The following is a 19,874-nucleotide window of genomic DNA, read 5'->3' as shown; positions in this document are numbered from 1 at the left end:
TAGCTACAGCAGACAGGCCATGGTAGGGGCGGGGAGGCTGAGTAGTGCTGCCTTGGCACGCGATTCAGCAACCTCCTCTAAGCCTGGGAGACAAGGGTCTGCAAAGGCGAAGGAAGGCATCCTCTCGGACTTGGTTTCGTTCCAGGGACGAGCGCAATTTTATGTCCTCACGAGCAGAACCCAGAGGATTATCGGAGAAGCGGGGGTGGGAACAAGGAAGGCACGTGGATTCCCCAGGCTCCTTGCGAGTTGTGAGAGCATGTGCACAGAAGGCAGGCGGGCGCAGGGAGGTGGACTGCGTAGGGAACACATTTCTGCCGTTTTTGAGCAGCGCAGCTCTTTTTAAAAGAAAGGATTGCTCTGTTCCATGGATATTACTCTGCTCTATAAAAACACTCTTCACAGATTGCCTGAATTAAAACAGGGTCTATTACTTTCGTCAAGATGGCAAAGCAGGGAAGTCCCTGGCAGTCCAGTGGTTAGGACCCTCGCTCTCACTGCCCAGGGCCTGAGTTTGATCCCTAGTTGGGGAACTAAAATCCCATAAGCTGCAGAGTGCAGCCAACAGGAAGGGGAAGAAAGAAAGATGAGGAAAACAACGTAGGGGGAAAACTTAAGCAGAATTATTCCTACTGCAAGTTGTACAACGTGGGGTACACTTTCTTGCGTAGGGTAGCGCCAGGCAGTGTAAAGCCTGCTGTGCTGCCATTCTGGCTTCTGCCTGCTTCTAGGCTGCTGGATTCCGCGCTGGCCACAGCTCCCTGATCTTAATCTGTAAGGATGGAGCTGCTGAAACTTACAGCCTCAACACGAGCAAATTAATGAAATAAACACAAGAGTACAGTCGCCTTCTGAATATTATGCTCTAAAGAGTTTTCATAAAACAGGCTCAGACCTTCTTCCCACCTGGCATTCCCTCTTTCAGAACATTTCCACACACGTTTCAAACCTACGGAATATTGGGCTTATGCTTCTGATACCTGGTACAGACCAGCCTCATCCCATACATCTGCTTCCCTTGACCCCAACTTCTCCCTAACTCTGGTCCTCCCGGGGCTTTTTCAGAATTGGCCAAAAGTGGGACTCAGAAGCCAGTCCGTCATCCAGCTGGGCGAGCAGGAAGTCACAAGTGCAGAAAGCTAAACGACTCAAGAACAGTCCCCACCCCGCCCTGGGCGCCCACCTACCTGAGGCTTGTCCGAAGGAAGGTTGGGATGCACACTTCGGTAGCCCTTGGCAACGAGTGGAGAGGGCTGGGCGTTTCCATTGGCATCAGCATTGGAAGGAAGCCTCCACTCATCTGAGAGATGAAAAAAAGAAGAAACCCCTCACTCACAGGAACACTCCCTGGTTCTCCTCTTAATTGAAGGGTTCCTGGTGGAAGGCAGGGACAGAAAGGATGCAAGAGAAATCATACCTGCTGAGGAATTCTCTGACTCCAGAACTACATGTGGCGCACAAAGGATGAAAACAAGAAGGGGGGAAAACAGAAATGGTTACGTTTGCAGGAAACAAGCACGTACTGCACAGAAAGACGAAACTCCAGCACTCCGTTGCCTGACACAAAATGCCCTCAGTCACGATGGTCTAATTACCATAGGAACCCACTCTAAACCATGATGTGCTCACAGGCGCTGACCTTTGAAAACACAAGGCTCACATTCACAGTAATGAAGAAACAATTGTTCTTGACATTCTTATTTTACAGACAAAAAGGCCACAGAACTCTCCTGTCCAGTCCTGACTCACTAACTTGCATTCCCCTTTTATAAGCCTGACGTGGGCCCAGAATGACCTCTCCTCATCAGCAGCCTGGGCTAATTAACAGACCCGGAGAGGGAGACATCGATAAGCACTTTTTCCATGGCTGTTGGTGCTGCGCAAAGGGGAGAACATGATTTAAGCCCCAAGGTATCTGCTGTGATAAGGGCTTTTTTCCCTCCCTGCCTGCCTTTCTTCTTTCCATTAAACGAGCTACATAAAGATTTCACAATCTAATCACCCTGAGTTTTCATCATACTACAAGGCACCCTTGTCCCCCTTCAGCCAGCTACCACCCTGCCCTCCATCTATTGCCTGGAGCAGCTCAGAGACCCTAAACCTCTCCTAACCTGACCAGCACCACGAGGCAGGACGGCGCAGTGGTCACAAGCTTGGCTGGGAAGGCAGCTGGACCTCAATTCAAATCCTGGCTCCTCCACCTATGGGCTCTGTGGCCCTGGGCAAGTTATAAGCCTCAGTTTTCCCATATGAAAAATGGGGGTAACGATATGCCTGCTTCATACGTGTTGTTTTAAGAATTAAAAGATATAATGCATGAGAGATGCTTAGAACAGTGCCTGGCAGAGCTCAGCAACGTTTGTTATTTACCACCATCTTCTGCATCATCTCTTGTCTCTATTCTCTATCTTCCATGTAGCCCAGGGGTTAGCAAACCTTTTCTGTAAAGGGCCAGTTAGCAAATACTTTAGGCTTTGACGGCCATATGGGCTCAGTCACAACTATTCAACTCTGCTGTTGTAGCACAAAAGCAGCCGCAAACAATATCAAGTGAACGAGGGTGGCTGTGTTCCAATAAACCTTTATTTGTGGAAACTGGAGTTTGAATTTCATGTAATTTTCACACAGCACATTCTTTTTCTTTCAACCCTTAAAATATAAAAACCCAGATGCAAGAAAAAAGCGTCCTCATGCTTTCTGTCCAATTGTGGCAGCCCAGATTGAAGAGGGTAATTTCTTTTGCAACTCAGAAGTAACCTTGTGAACAGTAAACCAAAGCCTGCTTTATTCCAAAGAAGAATTTGAGTTTACAAGAAATGTATTGGAAAATTATTCCCCTACACGCTTACCTTCTGATTGATTCCACTTTTAAAAGCATAAGAGCTAAGTCTAATTAAAGACAAGCCAAAAAATATTACACACACACACACACACACACACACACCCCATCCCTTGTTAAAGGGATGTACAAAAATAAGCATAGGCCAGATTAGGCCCAAGCGCCACAGTCTGCCAACCCCTCATGGAGCCAGTCCCTTAATTTCCTCCTCCTCTCTGGTTGCCTCCTTATCTCACCCTATATAAAGAGGGGAATAAAGCACTGCAGCTCTCACAGCCCAAGGCTCCATTTCAATGTGGCTTCCTCAGGGATCGGAGATGGGCTTTCCGGATCGAACGTCTTTCTAAGTGCCAGACGCTGTTGGCCACTTTTGCATATATTTAGTATTTAATTCAGTGTACACAAGTCTGTGAGGTAGGTAATCACTCTGCTTCATGGATGAAAAAACAGAGAGGCCAACTGACTGGCCCAAAGTCACACAGCCAGGAAGTGATAAAGCAGTCAGCCCAGGTCTCCAGAATCAAGTGCAGCACTCTGTCCACCCCCCACGGCCACCAACCCTGCCATCTGCCACAAAGCAGAGCCTACATTCCAGGGAGACGGTGGAAGCCAAAGGGTGTCAGAGCAAAAGGCCAGGCAGGGGAAAAGGTTTCAAGTGACTTGCATCCATGTACAGCAGTCTATCTGCATCGGAGCCACCAGGAGTGCTTGTTAAAACACAGATCGCAGGGCCCCATCCCCAGAGTTTTTGACTCAGAGGAGAAGTGAGGCTTGAGAATTTGTATTTCTAACATGTCTCCAGGTTATAGTAAGGCTGCTGGTCCATAACCCAAAGCTCACTTTGAGAGTCAATGACATACTAACGTACACTCAAAAACATCCTTACTCTGGGAAACCGTATCCAGTTTTGCAAATTCCGTCCTCCTCTAAAACGAGGTTTTTATAACCTGTTTCAGTTGCACATTCTTTTAGCAGGTTGGCTGTCACATTTCTGCCACTCCCTTAGGGACAATTCCTAGATATCTGTCTTCTTGTCCCAACCTCATGGCTGGGAAATTTACAGGACTTGGTTTTTACTCACATTACTGCGATGTACCAGCTCGTGCAATCAAGGACAAGCTGTTGATCGCCCTAAATTTCACTGTTTCCATCTATAAAATATAATCCTTACCCCACATACACCGCACAGGGCTGCTGAGGTCAGGTACGTGACGTGTCCTAAAAGTGACCGTTTTGAAAAAATTTTTATTGGAGTAGAGCTGATTCACAATGTTGTGTTAGTTTCTGCTGTAGAGCCAAGTGAACCAGTTATACATATACTGATTTCCCCTCTTTTTCAGGTTCTTTTCCCATATACCTCATTACAGAGTATTGAGAAGACTTCCTTGTGCTATATAGCAGGAAAAGTGACCATTTTAACACTCACTAGTGCATCCACGCAGATCCTGGCCCCGAGATTTCCTTGCACCCACAGGCCTTCAGGTACCAGGTGCCACACTATGAAAATGTTTCTCCTTCCTCCCCTGTATCTATCACTTGTACTATCTCATCGTCCTTCCTAGGTTATTTCTAGTCCGGCTTTGTCAAGTCATTCTATCAAATTTATTTGATTTACACACACGCACTAAATGTCAACAGGTTCTCTTAAAAAAATTTTTTTTTATACAGCAGGTTCTATTTAGTTATCTATTTTATACATATTAGTGTATATATGTCAATCCCAATCTCCCAGTTCATCCCCCCACCCCCGGCCCTGCTTCCCCCACCTTGGTGTCCATACGTTTGTTCCCTATGTCAACAGGTTCTGATGAGAGGCTATCAGTAAAGGATGTGAACTTTGTACATGGATGTGGAAGCATGTTATTTTGTCTGCTCTTTGGCTGGGTTGGTTCTATTCAGGTGATGTTGGCACACACATGTGTCGTGGAAAGCTGAGGTGAGTCTGTTCCTCCCAAACCCTTAGGTATCATAAAGGGACTGTCATTGTGGAATCAGACAGCCTAGTTTGAATCCTGTTTTGCTTACTGCATATCCTGCAGCAAGGGACATAGCCTCATCTGTGAAATGAGAAATTTTCTCTCTCGTCATAAGGACTAAGTGGAAGTATGTGGCATAAGGTATGTGCTTAGTAAGATCGGGACCCAAAGCATAAGGGGAAAAACATTTCCCAGACACAGCAATTAGAGCAGTTGACTCTGCCATTTGATAAATAGCCTTAAGAACATAATATCCTCGGGAATGAACCCACTTTCTCTTCTCATTCCAAGTCTTTAAAACTGTTCCCCTTACCCTGTCCCCAAAAAGGCAGTTCCCAGGACTCCTCAGAACATTCCTTTCTTATTTAAAAGAGCTGCATTTCTGACGTTTCATCCTCCTTCATCTGTTACCTACTCTTCTGAACCTTGAAGGTTGGTAGCAGGGCCATTTGTGTCTGAGGGTGGCAGGTGAAATTTTATGTACATGATCATCAATTATTAACTCTTGGTTAGGGAGACTGTCAAAATGCTTCTCTCAATAAATGTGAGCTCAGAGCTCCCGTGATAGAGGAGGGCCTTGGAAACCTGGGTCCCTCAGGAGGTTTTGCAGCCCTGAGGAGACCAAACCTTTCCATGAGAAGTTTAATTTATTTTGCCTTATCTTTTTCTCCATCTATGCTTTTTTTTTTTTTTTTTTTTGCGGTACACGGGCCTCTCACTGTTGTGGCCTCTCCCGTTGCGGAGCACAGGCTCCGGACGCGCAGGCTCAGCGGCCATGGCTCACGGGCCCAGCCGCTCCGCGGCATGTGGGATCTTCCCGGACCGGGGCACGAACCCGTGTCCCCTGCATCGGCAGGCGGACTCTCAACCACTGTGCCACTAGGGAAGCCCCATCTATTCTTTATATACAATCTTTTCTGGCCTGTGGCCACAGCTTACTTATTCTCCTTTATCTCACTCTGTGCTAATTTCATTTTGGTCTGTTGTAAGCTTGTTTTGCTGATCACTTCTTGGGATCTCAGGACACTTTTCATTGCGTTAGATCTGTGTTTCCTGGTAGAGAATCCACGAGTTAGAGGAAAGGTGTTCAAAGTGGGTCTAAGAGCGTTCCGTACCTTGTTTAACTTTTATTCATGCTGTGTGGTAAAGAATTTACTCTTCCCCAAAAGGAGGTCTGGCCTTTGCCCTCTGGCTTCCAGGAGTTAATCTCTAAGCCCTTGGAACGTCATCCTGATAGGACTGTCTTTGTGCTAAACCAATAACGTGACTTAGGTTGGGGGCCTTTGCGCTCAACCTCCTAACGGACTGGAGAGTGAGACGAACCACTTGGGCAGTGGATAACACCTATGTAATAGAGCCCCAATGAAAACCATGGACACCACAGCCTGTATGACCTCCATGGTTGGCACTGCTCTGAGCATGTTCTCACACGCGGTGCTGGGAACTAACATGTCCTGACTCCACAGGAGAGGGACCACACCAACTCCATGCTTCCTTCTTTTAGCTGATTTTAATCTGTATCTTCTCCCCGTAATAAACCAGAACTGTGGGTATAACAGCTTTCAATGGGTTCTTTGAGTTCTGCTACCAAATTATCAAACCTGAGAGTGGTTGTGGGAATCCCCTGACCTTGCAGTTGGTGTCACAGTGAGAGTCTTCTCTTGTGGGGACTTCTGCCTCCAACTACTTCTCATTTGGCCCCCTTTTCTCATACATGAGCTCACGAAGAAGACTCTTAGTTAATGGGGGTAGGGAATGTCTAACTATTTTAATGTCAATTTTCTTATCTTTTTGCTACTGTCATTTCTCGAGAGCAAATGTGAGGAAATGAGTTGACTGCAGGTCCAAGAATCTTTACATCCATAGCTAACTTTGCAGTCAAGAATCAGACAGGAAGGATGGGAGCCAACTGGCACAGAATAAGCTGTAAATGTCGAACTGAACTTTGGCTTTTGAGTCAGAACACAGGGATTGATGGTCTCCATGCCATACCAGAAGGAAGCTTCGTACAGCGCCCACCACCAGTTCAGGCTCCCTGTCTCCTCTTAAGATCACCGTGACCTGGGGACACAGGTGGAGTCACACCTGAACCAACAGGGCCATTACCCAAACCTGGCCAAGCTATTATACCAGGAAGCAGGAATAAGAGGCCTCTCTTGGAGGCCGGGAATCAGCATTAAGATTACTGTAGCTCTTTCCAGATGGTTCAGATCCCCAAACCTAGGTCTACATTCAGAGATTAGGAGGGTGGTCAGGGATCCAGAGTCAAGCTACCACTGAGGGCAGGAGCCTGGAGGTTGGGTTTAAACTGGGCAACTCTGAGGGCTCCTTCTGTCACTCCACCTCAGAGAGCATCTCCACCCTCCCCATGTTCACTTGGATGCCAATGGCTCCCAAATCCACACCCTGGATTCCAAATTTCCAAATGCCTATTAGAAAATTCCTCCTAGAAGTCCTTCTCTTGCCAAGAAACTCAGCACGTCAAGAAGTGGAATCCAACATTCCTTCCAACTCCCCTCATAAATCCAGCATCTCCATGAGTGCCACATCTATTCTCCCAGTCAAGCGGGGAAGGCGCCTTCTGCTCCGCGTGGAGCCCTACCTCTCCGCACTCCTTAAACACCGTGCCAAGCCCTGCCATTCCACTCTCCAGATACACTTCTCGCTTGGCCCCTGCTCGTCATTCCCACCACCACCACGCTGGGCCTAGACCCTCACAGCCTCTACGAGAAATTACTGCAAGTCTTTAAGTGGCCTCCTGATCCGCAGAAACTAGAATCGTTTCCATTCAAGAGCACCTTGTACAAGCCTGGCTCTGTGCTATATCTTGAGATGGAAGCGTTCACTGCATCCCAGCAACTCTACTAAGGTCATCTCCAGTTTACAGATGGGGAAAGTGAAGCTCTCCAAGGTTTATTTGCCCATGTTACCAAGACAGTAAGTGGTACAGCTGAGCCTTGAGAGAGGACTGTGTGACTTGAGAGCGAGACCACCTCTCACAGGGTAAGGGAGCTGGAGCAAGGACTGGAAATAGGGGCCACCTCTGAAATGCAGGTGTCAAGGGGCCATATGGGGAAAGACATCAGGCCGCAGGTGCTGGGCAGTAACGTGAGACCGAAGCTTCCAGTTCAGGCAGATGATCAGCAACCTGGAGATCTACAGGGATGGAGGAATGTGGTAAAGCCAGGGAGCAATGCAGAGAGGAGACAGCCAGAGCAGCTGGGGCACAGATGCTGGGCCTGGTGGCAGGGGAGAGACCTGGACGCTATCTGACACCCACTATCTGTGAAGATGCTGGGAAAAGGAAGCACGCCCAGTCCTTGGCAAGAGCCAAGCAAGGCTCCCTGCCTCACACTTGGGCTCCCAGTCCAGGCTAGCACAGCTGCCGTCAAATGCTGCCGGAAACCGTTTCCATGAGGCGGTCAAGTCTCAGAGGCTTGGTGGAGGCCAGCAAGTTGTCATCCAGAGGCTCAGATGGAGGGAGCAGGCAGGGATGAGGAGGGCTGGGGAGCCACACGGACCCAGCCAGAGTCAAGGGCCAGCAGGATGCTGGCCAATGGCCAGGAGAGTAAGAGAACAAGATCTCTGGTCCTGAGTGTCCCACCTCTGGAGGTGCATCCTCTTTTATCCACACCTCCAGCATTAACTCATTCCAGCCTGCTGTTCACCTAATCAGTGTAATTTCCCCCCACCCCTACTCAACCCCAGCTTGTTCCTTTCCACCCAAACTGGCCTAGTGTACAATCCTGAATGTGTCCCCAGTGAATAGGCTTCTGTTTGTGTCAGGTTAATTCCCAAACTTCCCAAGTTCACAGAGCATTCTGGAACTAGAAAGGCTTGAAAACCATCTTTCCCAAGTCCCTCATACTTCATACGTGCTTCAGAGGTGTGACATACGTGTGGTCAGAAAGCATGACAGTGGACTGGGGCTCCACACCTGACTCTCTGGTTGGAACTCTTGTTCTCACATGATGCCCCCAAATTTCTCTCCCTTTTCTTCCCTTCTCGCCACAATTCCTCATGACTCCCAGTGATGCCTGGCCCCTATAGGATGCAGAATGAATGTCTGCTGATTTGGATTCAATGACCTCTATTTATCTGGAGAAAAATAATCTACAAAGATTAATTTACTGTAAGGTGTGAATGACTGATAGCCATCCCCCAATCCTTCAGAGTATTTTCAATTTAAAACAAGATCTTTTTTAAATCCAAATTATCTGTTATAAATCTGTAAGATATAGAATTCTCTGGGGACTAGAGAGAGCTTCCTTAAGTGCTCAAATCACTGCACTGGAGTGCAAACCTACAGACAGCAAGGTAAAGAATAACATCGGGGCTCTGTGTTAGTGCCACATTGTGACCACCAGGGGGAGCTCAAGGCTCCCTCTCCTGCCATTCACCATTCCCATTCACCACCAGAGGAAGGGCCAGGAGGTTGTGAGGTCATTTTATCGGGCCACGGGGCTGTAGGTATGGTCCTTCTCTTTAAATTATCCCTTAGGTTTCTCTCTTTCCCAGAGGTCCTCCAGCTTGGGAGACGGATCTTCCCAGTGGCCCCACCTCTCCTGGAGACCAGAGTGGCAAAGTACAGTAGGGAAAGAGGCAGGTATGGGTTCAGGAAAACAGAGCCAAGCAGCTACTTTCAACCTAATAGTGCTGGAGGCCACTCATGCCTTCCCCTGAGCCTAGGGAAAAAGAAGCTTTCCACAGGGACTGACATTACCAGAACGGGGCTGGTGCTCAAACCCTAGCCTGGCCTCGTCCTTGGGCATCTGCCTTGGTACCTGTTACGGCTGGCAGGGAACAGAAAGAAAGTCAAGTTTCCAGGATGCTGGGTACTGACCATCTCCATCCTGTACAATTCCATCTTGTCACAACACACCACTCCCGACTGTACCAGAAGAGCTTACATGTCTCTGGTCCCAAGGAAGTGGTCATCACCCCAATTCATTTTCTCTCCATTTCCTTCCTTCAAGATGGGAGAAAACTCCCATCCCCTATGGCAGTAGCTCTCAAGTGTGGTCCTTGGCCCAGGAGCATCAGCACGACCTGGGAACTTGTCGACAATGCAAAACCTCAATGCAAAACCCTTGACATACTTCATCCTCACAATGACGCGGCGAGGCAGGTACAGTTATCAACCTGATCCGACAGGTGGGCTCACCAGGGTTGAGGGAGAGCAGCCATCTCATCCCAGGCTGCACAGCAACAGGTGGTGGAAGTAGGACATGAACCCCATGTGCCGATCCCGAAGTCCCAGGTGTCCACCTCAGCACCGTGCTCCAGGCGCCCGGGTTTCCCGAGGGGCGGGGGCTTCTGCGTTGGCCTTAGACACGCTCTCCTGATCCTGCTCCCTCGGGATGCCTCCCTGCTTTCCGGGAGCTGAGGCCATTCGGCCGCCTGCACTTTTCAGTCTCCCTTGGCTTCTTCCCCAGCCCCAGCCCCGCTTGGATGGTCACAGCTGAGCCCCTAGAAGTGGGGACGGCTCAGAGAAGCCAAGCCTGGAGGCCATCCCACCACTCCCTCCCCAGGCCCCTCAGCCATCTCCATCCTCCTAAACTAGTCTGCAGAGCCTCAGACTGCTCACGCATTCCGTCAAAAGCTAGAGTAAAGTGGTCGCCGCCGTGCCTTTGCCTGAAGCAAGTGGGTACCTGTCAGTTTAGGGCAGTGATCACCACCCACCACAGAGACGAGACGGAGAGGACTGTGCCAGGGGCCCCTGGGAGAATCGGTAGGCAGAGCCCCACCCTTCCCCTGGTCTCCGAGGTAGCGCACCTGGTTTCCTTTCCTCTTGCGGGGTTTCCCGAGGGCTCACAGGGCTACCGCTTGGGATCTCCCTGTAGGAGGACGAGGCCCGGAGAGTCACCGCTCCCTTCCCAGTGCAGATTTTTGTAGGATCCGTGTCTGAAAAGGAAAGACCGAAGAGGAAAGATTGAGTCCCAGGCTCCTGGAGGATGAAAGCGACAGTCAGCCAGCAACTTGGTACAGCTGGGGAATGAGATGAACCTGGTTACAGACAGGCAAAGTCTGACGGTCAATGAAAATTAACCTGTGGATGGTGAAGAGGGACAAATCACATTTTCAGAGGTTTGCCACCCATCATGAGGTTAGGAGGAAATGGAGGCAACAGTGAGTTCTGAGTCAATGGATGCGTTACAACGTCAGCTGTAAACATTTCCAAATCAAAGCGGGTTGATTCCTTTTATTAAATGAAGTTTAGGTTGGTGAGCAGCTTCTGACCAATTAGTAAGGCTCAGTTCAAGAAAGAATTTATGAAAGATTTCTCAAGCTCCCACATCATCCTTCTTAAAAAAGAGCAAGTCGACAGCACAGGGAATTAGGTGGTGGTTCTGTAGAGAATCACTGCTCCGTGCAGCCCCCCCAACGGAAAAGCAAAAGACAATCTCCTTGTATCAGCAAGCCAAGCCCCCTGTACTGGTGAGACAGGATATGCTGCCTGGGGAGAAAGGTCAAGGGCCAGAGCCTCACATTCGAAACTTAATGAAGAAAATTCACACCAAAGAAAACGACTAGAAATGCTAAATCCTTCAAGGAACGGTGTTCGCTGCACTTCCAGCTGAGCCTTTCCTGGGCCCCGACCTCTCCTACAGTTCACAATGGCCTAATAACAGACCAAGGGTATCTTTCAGAACTGCATGGAGAAGGATTTCAAAATAGGCTTCAAAAGATCTGGATGTTCATCCTCCAGGAAAATCAGTAACGGGGAAACAAGAAAGCCACACAGACCACACAGCCCTAGGAGGTACACGTGCTGAATGTTTCTCTCTGTACAGCTGAGCTGAACTGAATTCCACAGTTTTTCAAGTTGCTCACAGCACAGCCTGGATCTTGGACCTCAAATTGTCATGACTGGGATTATGGGTAAAGTTTAAGGTGGGCATCGGGCAGGATGTGGGCTCAGATGTCCAACTCATGCCCATTCCTGTGCCAGGGCCAAGAGGAGCCAAGCCTCTTTGCTTCTCCTTTCCACTCTGGCAGCCCCCTTTCTGACAGCTCAGACAGAACGATCATTAGTGTTACAGAAGAGGACAGATCTGCCGTCAGCACCTCTTCCACTGAAAGCAAAGCGCAAAACCACAATGTATGGCAGGGCGGGCAGCAGCCTTGGAGAGCATCTGACTCATCCAACCCTATCAAGAGGATAAGTGACTGATGTCACAGAACTATTGGCAAAATTGATTCACGGTCTTTTCAAAAGGGTGAGGGGCAAAGTCATGGTCTTTGCCAAAGGGTGAGGGGCAAAGTGACAAACCCAGCCCGTCCATAGTGTCCTGGATGCACAGCCAGATTGGCCCAACTCCTGAAAGAACCACCAGTGGGATCAAGAGCCACCTGGGCCTCCCTCGTCCCATTTTGTACAGAAGGAAGCTATGAGCCAGAGCTGTCGTCTGAGCTGCACCCCCTTCCTTGGAGAGGAGAGGCAGGAAGTGACTGCTGGTGAGGTTCGGGGCAGAGGAGGGAGTGCTCAGGGAAATGGTCCGTCCGGCATCACAGAGACGCAGCCAGGTTTGGCATCTAAGGGAGCTGCTTCAAGTTCACACCCATTCAGAGATTCCCTGTGTAGCCACATTCGTTCTTGGGGACAGTGGAGTTTTAAATAAAGTCTTGGGAGCTGGAACATCTAAAGGGGACCTAAGTCATCTATGTGGCTCAGACCTACACCAGCTGGAATCAACATTCAGCCTCTGGACTGACCTTCTCCTTAAGGGGGAGGGGCAAGGCACCTGTCAGTTCCTCTCCACACTTGCCGGTGGCTCACAGAAACACACACACACACACACACACACACACACACACACACACACACACACACACACGAAGAAAGGAAACCAGCCAGAGAAGTGAAAGGGAGTGGCTCCTAAACATGCAAGGATTAAGCCTCCAAGTCTTTGTTAGAAGGAAAGAAGAAAGGATCATGCATGATCTGCTAACAATTTAAAAAAAAACAAAACCAAAACCAACCCGAGGAGAGATACCTGGAGGGAGTACTAGGCCTGAAGAATTTTTCACTGTCTTCACAGGGATTATTTTAACAGCAGAAATAGAGCGTGCACGTATAGGGTCTGCAGTTGCTGAAAACACAAAAGGGTAAATGGTGCATCCAGAAAAAACATTTGGGAAACACTCAGGCGGTGGAGGAACCGCAGGGACAATAGGAGGAAGTCGCCCACACCAAAAGAACAATAGGAAGAGCGGTAGATGCAGTAACTTAAAATAACCTGCTTTCGCTCTTTAGAGTCCTGTACCAAGTCACCAGAACCCTCCCATGACCGTCCCCCAGATGCAGCTGATCAGTGTCTGTGCTGCCTGCCACACCAGGAACTTGCTAGACAAAGAGATTTACAGAGACGCAGATGGCCTGGCAAATAGAGGAAGGGGAGAGCAAGCAGGGTCCAAGGGGCCCCCTGGGAGAAGGCTAGGGTGTCTATGCTGGGGGGAGGCTCCGAGGAGGAGAGTTATGGCTCCTCTAACTCCAGAGGAGTGGAGGAAGGACAGGGAACAAATTTGGGAGCTGCCTGGTCCTTTCAGCCATCACAGCCGCTTCTCCAGGATCGTAACTCCTGGGGTCTTGTGCCTGTTCTGACAACCACAGCTCTCCGGCCCTGAGCAAATCAGAGGCCCATCTGTTGGGCAGCAGATGGCCTACTTAAAGCCATCCTTCCCTGGGCAAGAGGTTGCCGAGTGTCCAAGTGCCTGTTCAAGACTCTGGGCGCGCTCAAGCGCGAGGCCCAGGGTGCTGACACCAGCTGAGCTTTGAAAGCTGGGATACTGCCTGGGATGTGGGTGAAGGCTGCTGTCCTCAAGTCCCGGATGCTCATGCTTATCTAGGCACAGGCTTCCCTGGGCCCCCTGCCTACCCAGATTCTGGAATCTCAATGGTGGGCATAGTCCCAAACCCTCCTTCTCACAACAAGCCTATGGTGGCAATGTCACTCTTGAGCAACACCCGGAGTTCTTATGGTCCCAGATCCACGTCACACCTTGGGGGGTAGGGCTGTTTGGGAAGCAAGACCATCACGGCTGCATCAGCATCATGCTGACGAGCCTGTCAAGGGGACAGGAGGGAGGCAGGCAGCTCGGAGGCGGGTAGTTCACCTTCCAGTCCATCAGGCTGTCATTTCACAAGGTCCATGGCAGTCATACAGCCGCCAAGAACTGAGTTGATAATAACAACCCTGCACGTGTTAAGATACAAACAAGCTTTCACAGCAATCCTGCCGACTGCTCCTTACGGCCACCTGGGAGATTGGGTGGGAGGATTCTGTTACCATTTTCAGAGGGAGAAGAGAGCTGGTCGGAGGCATCCAGTGCTCAAGCGAAGAGGCCGAGACTGGAGCCCAGCTGTCCTGGCACCCGGTTTACTGAGCGCCCCAGGCCGCCCTGATGGCTCCAGGCTGCATCTGCTTCCTCTTTCCAACCAAAGGTGGGTCTTACCAAGGAGCGAGGGGAATGCAACTCCACGGGCCACCCTGCCCGCCCACCTCCGAGGTCTCTTGTGCTGATGAATTCACAGGGCTGGGGTGAGCATCAGACACGCTCGTCTCCCCGTGTGCTCCTCATCAGATGCTTATTAGGCAGCGCCCTTCAACATTCCCTAAGCGAATTGGCCAAGGCTGTCCAAGAGCCCGAGAGCATTGCCTCACACCAGGCGTGGAGAAGAGCGGCCGGGCAGGGAGACACGGAAGACAGGACAACGGCAGGACCCTCCCAACCAACCGGCCCCAGGCTCCCCATCTCTCCCGCTCTCTACGCCTCCCCTCCTGGCTGCTCTTTCTGACTTCACACTTTGCCTCGTCTCAGAATGAATACTTGGCTGACCCAGATGGTCATTACAAAGTCCAAATATGTCAAACTTTGTTTTTTTCCTTTTTGCGGTACGCAGGCCTCTAACTGCTGTGGCCTCTCCCGTTGCGGAGCACAGGCTCCGGACACGCAGGCCCAGCGGCCACAGCTCACGGGCCCAGCCGCTCCGCGGCATGTGGGATCTTCCCGGACCGGGGCACGAACCCCGGTCCCCTGCATCGGCAGGCGGACTCTCAACCACTGCGCCACCAGGGAAGCCCCAAATATGTCAAACTTTGTAAGCGTTTTCTTTGAGGGAGGGTGCATTTTGACTTAAATGCCCATGACAGGACTTTTGCCCTCCCCTCTTTGATACCATAAGACTTGTGGGATGAGCACTGATAGAATCACTGGAACCTGAATCTGAAGCAGGAAAAAATACTGCAGATCATCAAATTCTCTCATTTTCTAGATAAGGAAACTCATAGCCATAAAGACAAAGGACCTCCCAAGAGGTCTCTGTTTACGAGCAGCAGACCAGGACCCGAGCCCCTGTTTCCTCACACTGCAAAGTGACATGGGAAGCCTGAGGCCTGGCTGTTCAGGATGAGAGATGGGACCTCAAAGGTCATCTTATCCGTCATTCATTTCACACTTACATCTTTTGTCCTAAAATTTTAAAAACTGAAAATCTGAGAGGATGCGCATGAAACTAATGTCACCAAAATAATTTATTTCAGCAATTTAGGCTCTTGCCTCAGGGTCAGAATGGTGAATGTGTCACTATTTATCACAGGTGGAGGTGAAATGCCGGGTAAGAGAGACTGCAGGCTGATAAATGCCATACACACGAGGACTCTGCCCGTGTATTTGGGGTCTGTGGTTCACAGCATCCTGTGAGCTAGGGACAGTTTTTAATACATCACCTCACATTGGGAAACGGCAGCCTCAGACTCCTGATTCTCGGACAGCATAGGAACAGGTCTCCAGGTCACGGCCTAATTAGACCAGTGACCGTTCCCACCAGGCAGGTGGCCCGGGCCCTGCTCCTTCTAGAAATGCCAAGTTTCCCTTCAAGAGCCTTACCTCTGTCTTGCCCATTGCTGCCCGGTACCAAACCATTCACCACAGCTTTGGAAGCACCCACGTCGCATTCTGCAAGAAAGAAAGAAAGAGCCCGAGGCTTGCGACCACGTCTAGCTGCCCTTCCCTGAGTCCCACCCGGTGCAAAGTGCTGGCCCTGCAGGCTTCCTCAGGCCTGAAGAAGGGCCCCAGGGCGTCGTAGCTGAGCTCCGAGAATGCTCTGTGGCAGGGAGAACGCCAAAGCTGTTTGGGATGGGAAGTGTGCTGCGAGCGCTGTAAATTCTCTGGCTTCCTGGCTTGGCTTCACTTCTGACATTTAAAAGAAATCTCCTTAATTCCTTGAAAATGGCATCTCCTGCCTGACAAAGGCTTATCCACCGTTCCAAGGCCGCTCGAACGCATCCCTGTGCATCCCGGATGAGAGCTGTCAGACGCCAGGACAGAAACCTCCGTCTCTGTGGCACTTCCCTTCACCCCGCCCCACCGCCGCTGCTATGGAAGCCACGCCGGCCCTGCCCCCAGCCCAGGGCCCCCAGCCGAGGCTCCTGTGTTCTGGTTGTGGCGATGACCTGGCCCCCTGACCGCTCTCCTGGCCTTCGTTCTGCCCCTTCTCCACCCCAGCCCTCAGTCTGTATCTGGAGAGCACCCTCTAGACCCCCATCTGGCTGAAAAAGCCCCAGTGAGCAGGACAGAGTACAAAACAGGACAAAGCAACATGATTTTCTAAAGCCCTCCGCTTTCAATATACCGTATTTACCGTATTGCACTTCTATTTTATTTGTTTGTTTTTAATGTTTAAATTACATTTTTACTATTATATGTATTTTTTAATTTTGGCTGCACTGGGTCTTCGTCGCGGCAAGTGGGATCTTTTTTAGTTGTGGCGTGCATGAGGGATCTAGTTCTCCGACCAGGGATCAAACCTGGGCCCCCTGTATTGGGAGCGCAGAGTCTTACCCACTGGACCACCAGGGAAGTCCCTATTTTTGTTTTTTAAATTTTTATGGGAGTATAGTTGCTTTACAATGTTGTGTTAGTTTCTACTGTACAGCCAAATGAATCAGATATACATATATCCCCTCTTTTTTGGATTTTCTGCCCATTTAGGTCACCACAGTACATTAAGCAGAGTTCCCTGTGCTGCACAGTATGTTCTCATTAGTTGTCTATTTTACACACAGTATCAATAGTGTATATGTGTCAATCCCAATCTCTCAATTCCTCCCACACCCCCTTCCCCCCTGGTATCCACACACTTGTTCTCTACCTCTGTGTCTCTATTTCTGCTTTGCAAATAATTCACTTCTATTTTGAGAAATAAAAATATCAGGGTTTAGTCTGGGAATTCAACCATACATGTTATCATTTCAATTAGGAAACAAATTGAACTTAGAATCAAGTTCCCCCAAATGTACATTAGGAATATCATTCTTTAGTCAGTGAGATGGCCTGTATGTTGGCATAAGTGGTTATATTCAAATGAACAAACTGACCTTCCTGATAATTAAAAGCAAACCAACAAACAAGCCCCAGTAACCAGGAGCTACCCAGGGACAAAGCCTGGGCAACTCATCCCGGACTCCAGGCACTTCAGCCACAGGTCCCAGCCCTTTTCCAGCTGCAGTTCCCTCCTGCCCCTGCCCTCCATGACGGTCTCCTCACAACCCCTTCAGCACATCAGATACTTTCCGACATTCAGGCCTTGGTTCCTGCAAGGCCTTCGGCCAGAAATGCATGCTCCCCCTTTCCTAGCTTGGGGAAATCCTCTGCACCTTGAGGTTCACCTTGAATGTCACCTCCTGTGTACCAGTGGAGACCTTTCAAAGTTCTGCTCAGCTGCAGACACTGAGACCCTCACTGCCCACCGGCAGCCTAAGCCCCACCCAGTTTCCCGTCCCAGAACTGACGGCAGCAGTCCAGAGAAGACAAGCAGGTGGGACATGTGATCAGTGTGCTTGGGGTGACGCCCCCTGCGGCCAAGAGCAAACCAAGCCACAAATATAATCAGAACAGCTATGGGTTTCTAAAGCCCTCTATTTACCCGGATCGGAGGGTCCATGCTCAGCATTTCATGAGCACCTCATTTTTATTCTTAATACCCAGGCCCCTGGAGCTAGAAGTTAGGAACTCTTATTTTACAGTTAAGGAATTTGAAGCTCAGAAAGGATGCCGGGCTCTAAGATCACTAAATAGGGATTTGAAGTCTGGTCTGGTCCATCCCACCCACAGCTTATCTTCTTTGAACCCAGCTAGGATAAACATTTTTTATTTTTAAAATGAAAAAAGCCCCCAACCCCAGCAGCTCATTGGGCTGAGACTTGGTCACCCTACCTGGGCTCTTAACAATCAGCCTCCCTGACATAAGCTGCACTGACAGGCCAGCCCAGGCGCTCCTGGATCCAGACGTGAGCAGGGCTACTGCCCCTGTGCCCGCTCCCCAGACCCGCCACAGCGGCCATGACCTCCCGACACTGGCCCCATAGGGCCCGTCCTGTTCACTGCCCCCAATCTACCTACAGACGAAGGCTAGTTCTCCCAAAGTCCCCTTTGCACCTACATTTCTGGGATGGATGGAAGGAGGGTGTTGGCAGAAAGCCAGAAATCCAAGTAAAAGAAATATCACCCGTTCTATCACTCCATCGTTTCTGACTATCCCTTCCCTATGCACCTGCCCTAATTTCTCTTAACCATCCCCTTCCTAGGACTACAGGCCTTACTTTGGGCCTTCCCAGTGCCAGCAGCCTCTGAGCTTCCACAAGGCCCAGACCCATGTCCTTCCTTTCCTTTTGTGTGTTTTTTTTAAATCAAACAACCAAACTTTAAGAAATTTGGAAAAATAATTCCATCACCTCGCACTCACACCTCTGCAGCACGGTGCTGGTGGCCTGGGGCTGCCTCAGGAGTCACTAGCCAGGTGACCCCAGACATGCAGCTCTTTCCACCAAAGGTTAAAAACGAATGTTTTCTACATAGCTGCTTTCTTCCGGATGATCACTTTTATTAGTGGCATAATCTCCCATCAAGTAAACACACATAACGAACCTACTCATTCCCCACCTTCATGTGGGTGTTTTTGTTTCCTTTGAATTAAGATAGACATTCCCAAGAGCGCGATTATCAGGTCAAAGGGTCCAGATTTTTTGGACTCCTCCTAGGAAATGCCTCCTTTCAGCGTCACGCCTGAGAGAGAACTTGGGGAGAAGTCCCACAGGCATCTCTGCACCCTTGACCAGCCCCTCCCTGCCCACTTCTTCCCCCCCTTATTCATGCCAGGAGTGGTGATACCAGTTCAGGCTTATCGTGATATTAGAAGAACAAGAAACTTTAGGCTACAGAGCTAAGAAAAAAACAAAACAAAGCAATAAAACCCTGGCCTATTGTGAATGACAGGAAAAACAAAAGGCCAAGCGAGAAGAAAAAATGAGTTGCAAAGCAGGGACTACTGGCAGTGCCCGAGTCCACCTGGAGGGGAAAAGAAGGGACGTAGCCACCTCACGCATAGGAGAAGCACCCATGGAGTCAAGGACAAGCCCAGTCCCTCTCCTCGCAAGGAGGGAACCCGAGCTGGTAACCCACGGATGGGACATTGGACAGGCCTTGGGCTCAGTGCTCAGTACTTTAGAAGCACTGCCTCACTTAATCCTCAAACATCCCCATGAGGTGGTGCTTTCGTGATGTCCATCTTACAGAGGAGAGTGGAGAGAAGGATCCACCACAGGCCAAAGCCCGCACACTCAGTGTGTGTGGCCCTCCTTCTCCTAATAAGCACACACTGTCCGGCAAGGTTCAGGATTTGGCTAAAAGGGCACTGCATGTAAATAAGCGGAAAGGCTTGTTTTTAACCTCCAGAGGTCTCTGATAGCACCCTGGAGATATCTCAGGATTAGGAGGCCCCTGAGTGAGCTATCCACTAGGTCATCCCCCAGCCCACCCTGCCTGCAGATCTCAGGAGGTTCCAGGGTGCACTCAGGAGCTAAGGTGGGCCTCAATCTCCGGATGGAAACTTCTCTGCCCCGAATCCTGGGCTGGAGAGCTGATAGCTCTTGGCTACATGAGCAGGTACCTACCTATTCCCTTCTGTCTTCCCTAGCCCGGGCTTTCTACCCCAGCTCTAAACCAAAACTACTCAGAACTGCTCATTTGTGTAGGTCTTGATTTTTACTACCAAAGGC

General features: G+C 49.9%; 1 protein-coding gene across 15 annotated transcripts in view; it reads right to left on the bottom strand.

The window, feature by feature from the left end:
• The window catches only part of SORBS1 (sorbin and SH3 domain containing 1), a 239,490-nt gene that overhangs the window by 97,006 nt on the left and 122,610 nt on the right, over positions 1-19,874 (bottom strand). For 11 of the 15 annotated variants that reach the window (XM_082854122.1, XM_082854125.1, XM_082854126.1 and 8 more), the window contains 4 exons: positions 15,706-15,774; positions 12,813-12,908; positions 10,591-10,719; positions 1,188-1,300 (listed from right to left, as the gene is read on the bottom strand). In XM_082854122.1, coding sequence (XP_082710248.1) covers positions 1,188-1,300; positions 10,591-10,719; positions 12,813-12,908; positions 15,706-15,774 — 407 coding nt within the window. The remainder of the gene's footprint in view (positions 1-1,187; positions 1,301-10,590; positions 10,720-12,812; positions 12,909-15,705; positions 15,775-19,874) is intronic. The other 4 variants (XM_082854129.1, XM_082854121.1, XM_082854117.1 and 1 more) reach the window with 1 other exon arrangement.

Source organism: Leucopleurus acutus (genome assembly GCF_964270905.1).
Source record: "Leucopleurus acutus genome assembly, chromosome: 14".
Classification (NCBI taxonomy): Eukaryota; Metazoa; Chordata; class Mammalia; order Artiodactyla; family Delphinidae; genus Leucopleurus; species Leucopleurus acutus.
Note: the sequence above shows the minus strand (reverse complement) of the source record. Positions and strands in the feature narration are given on the sequence as shown.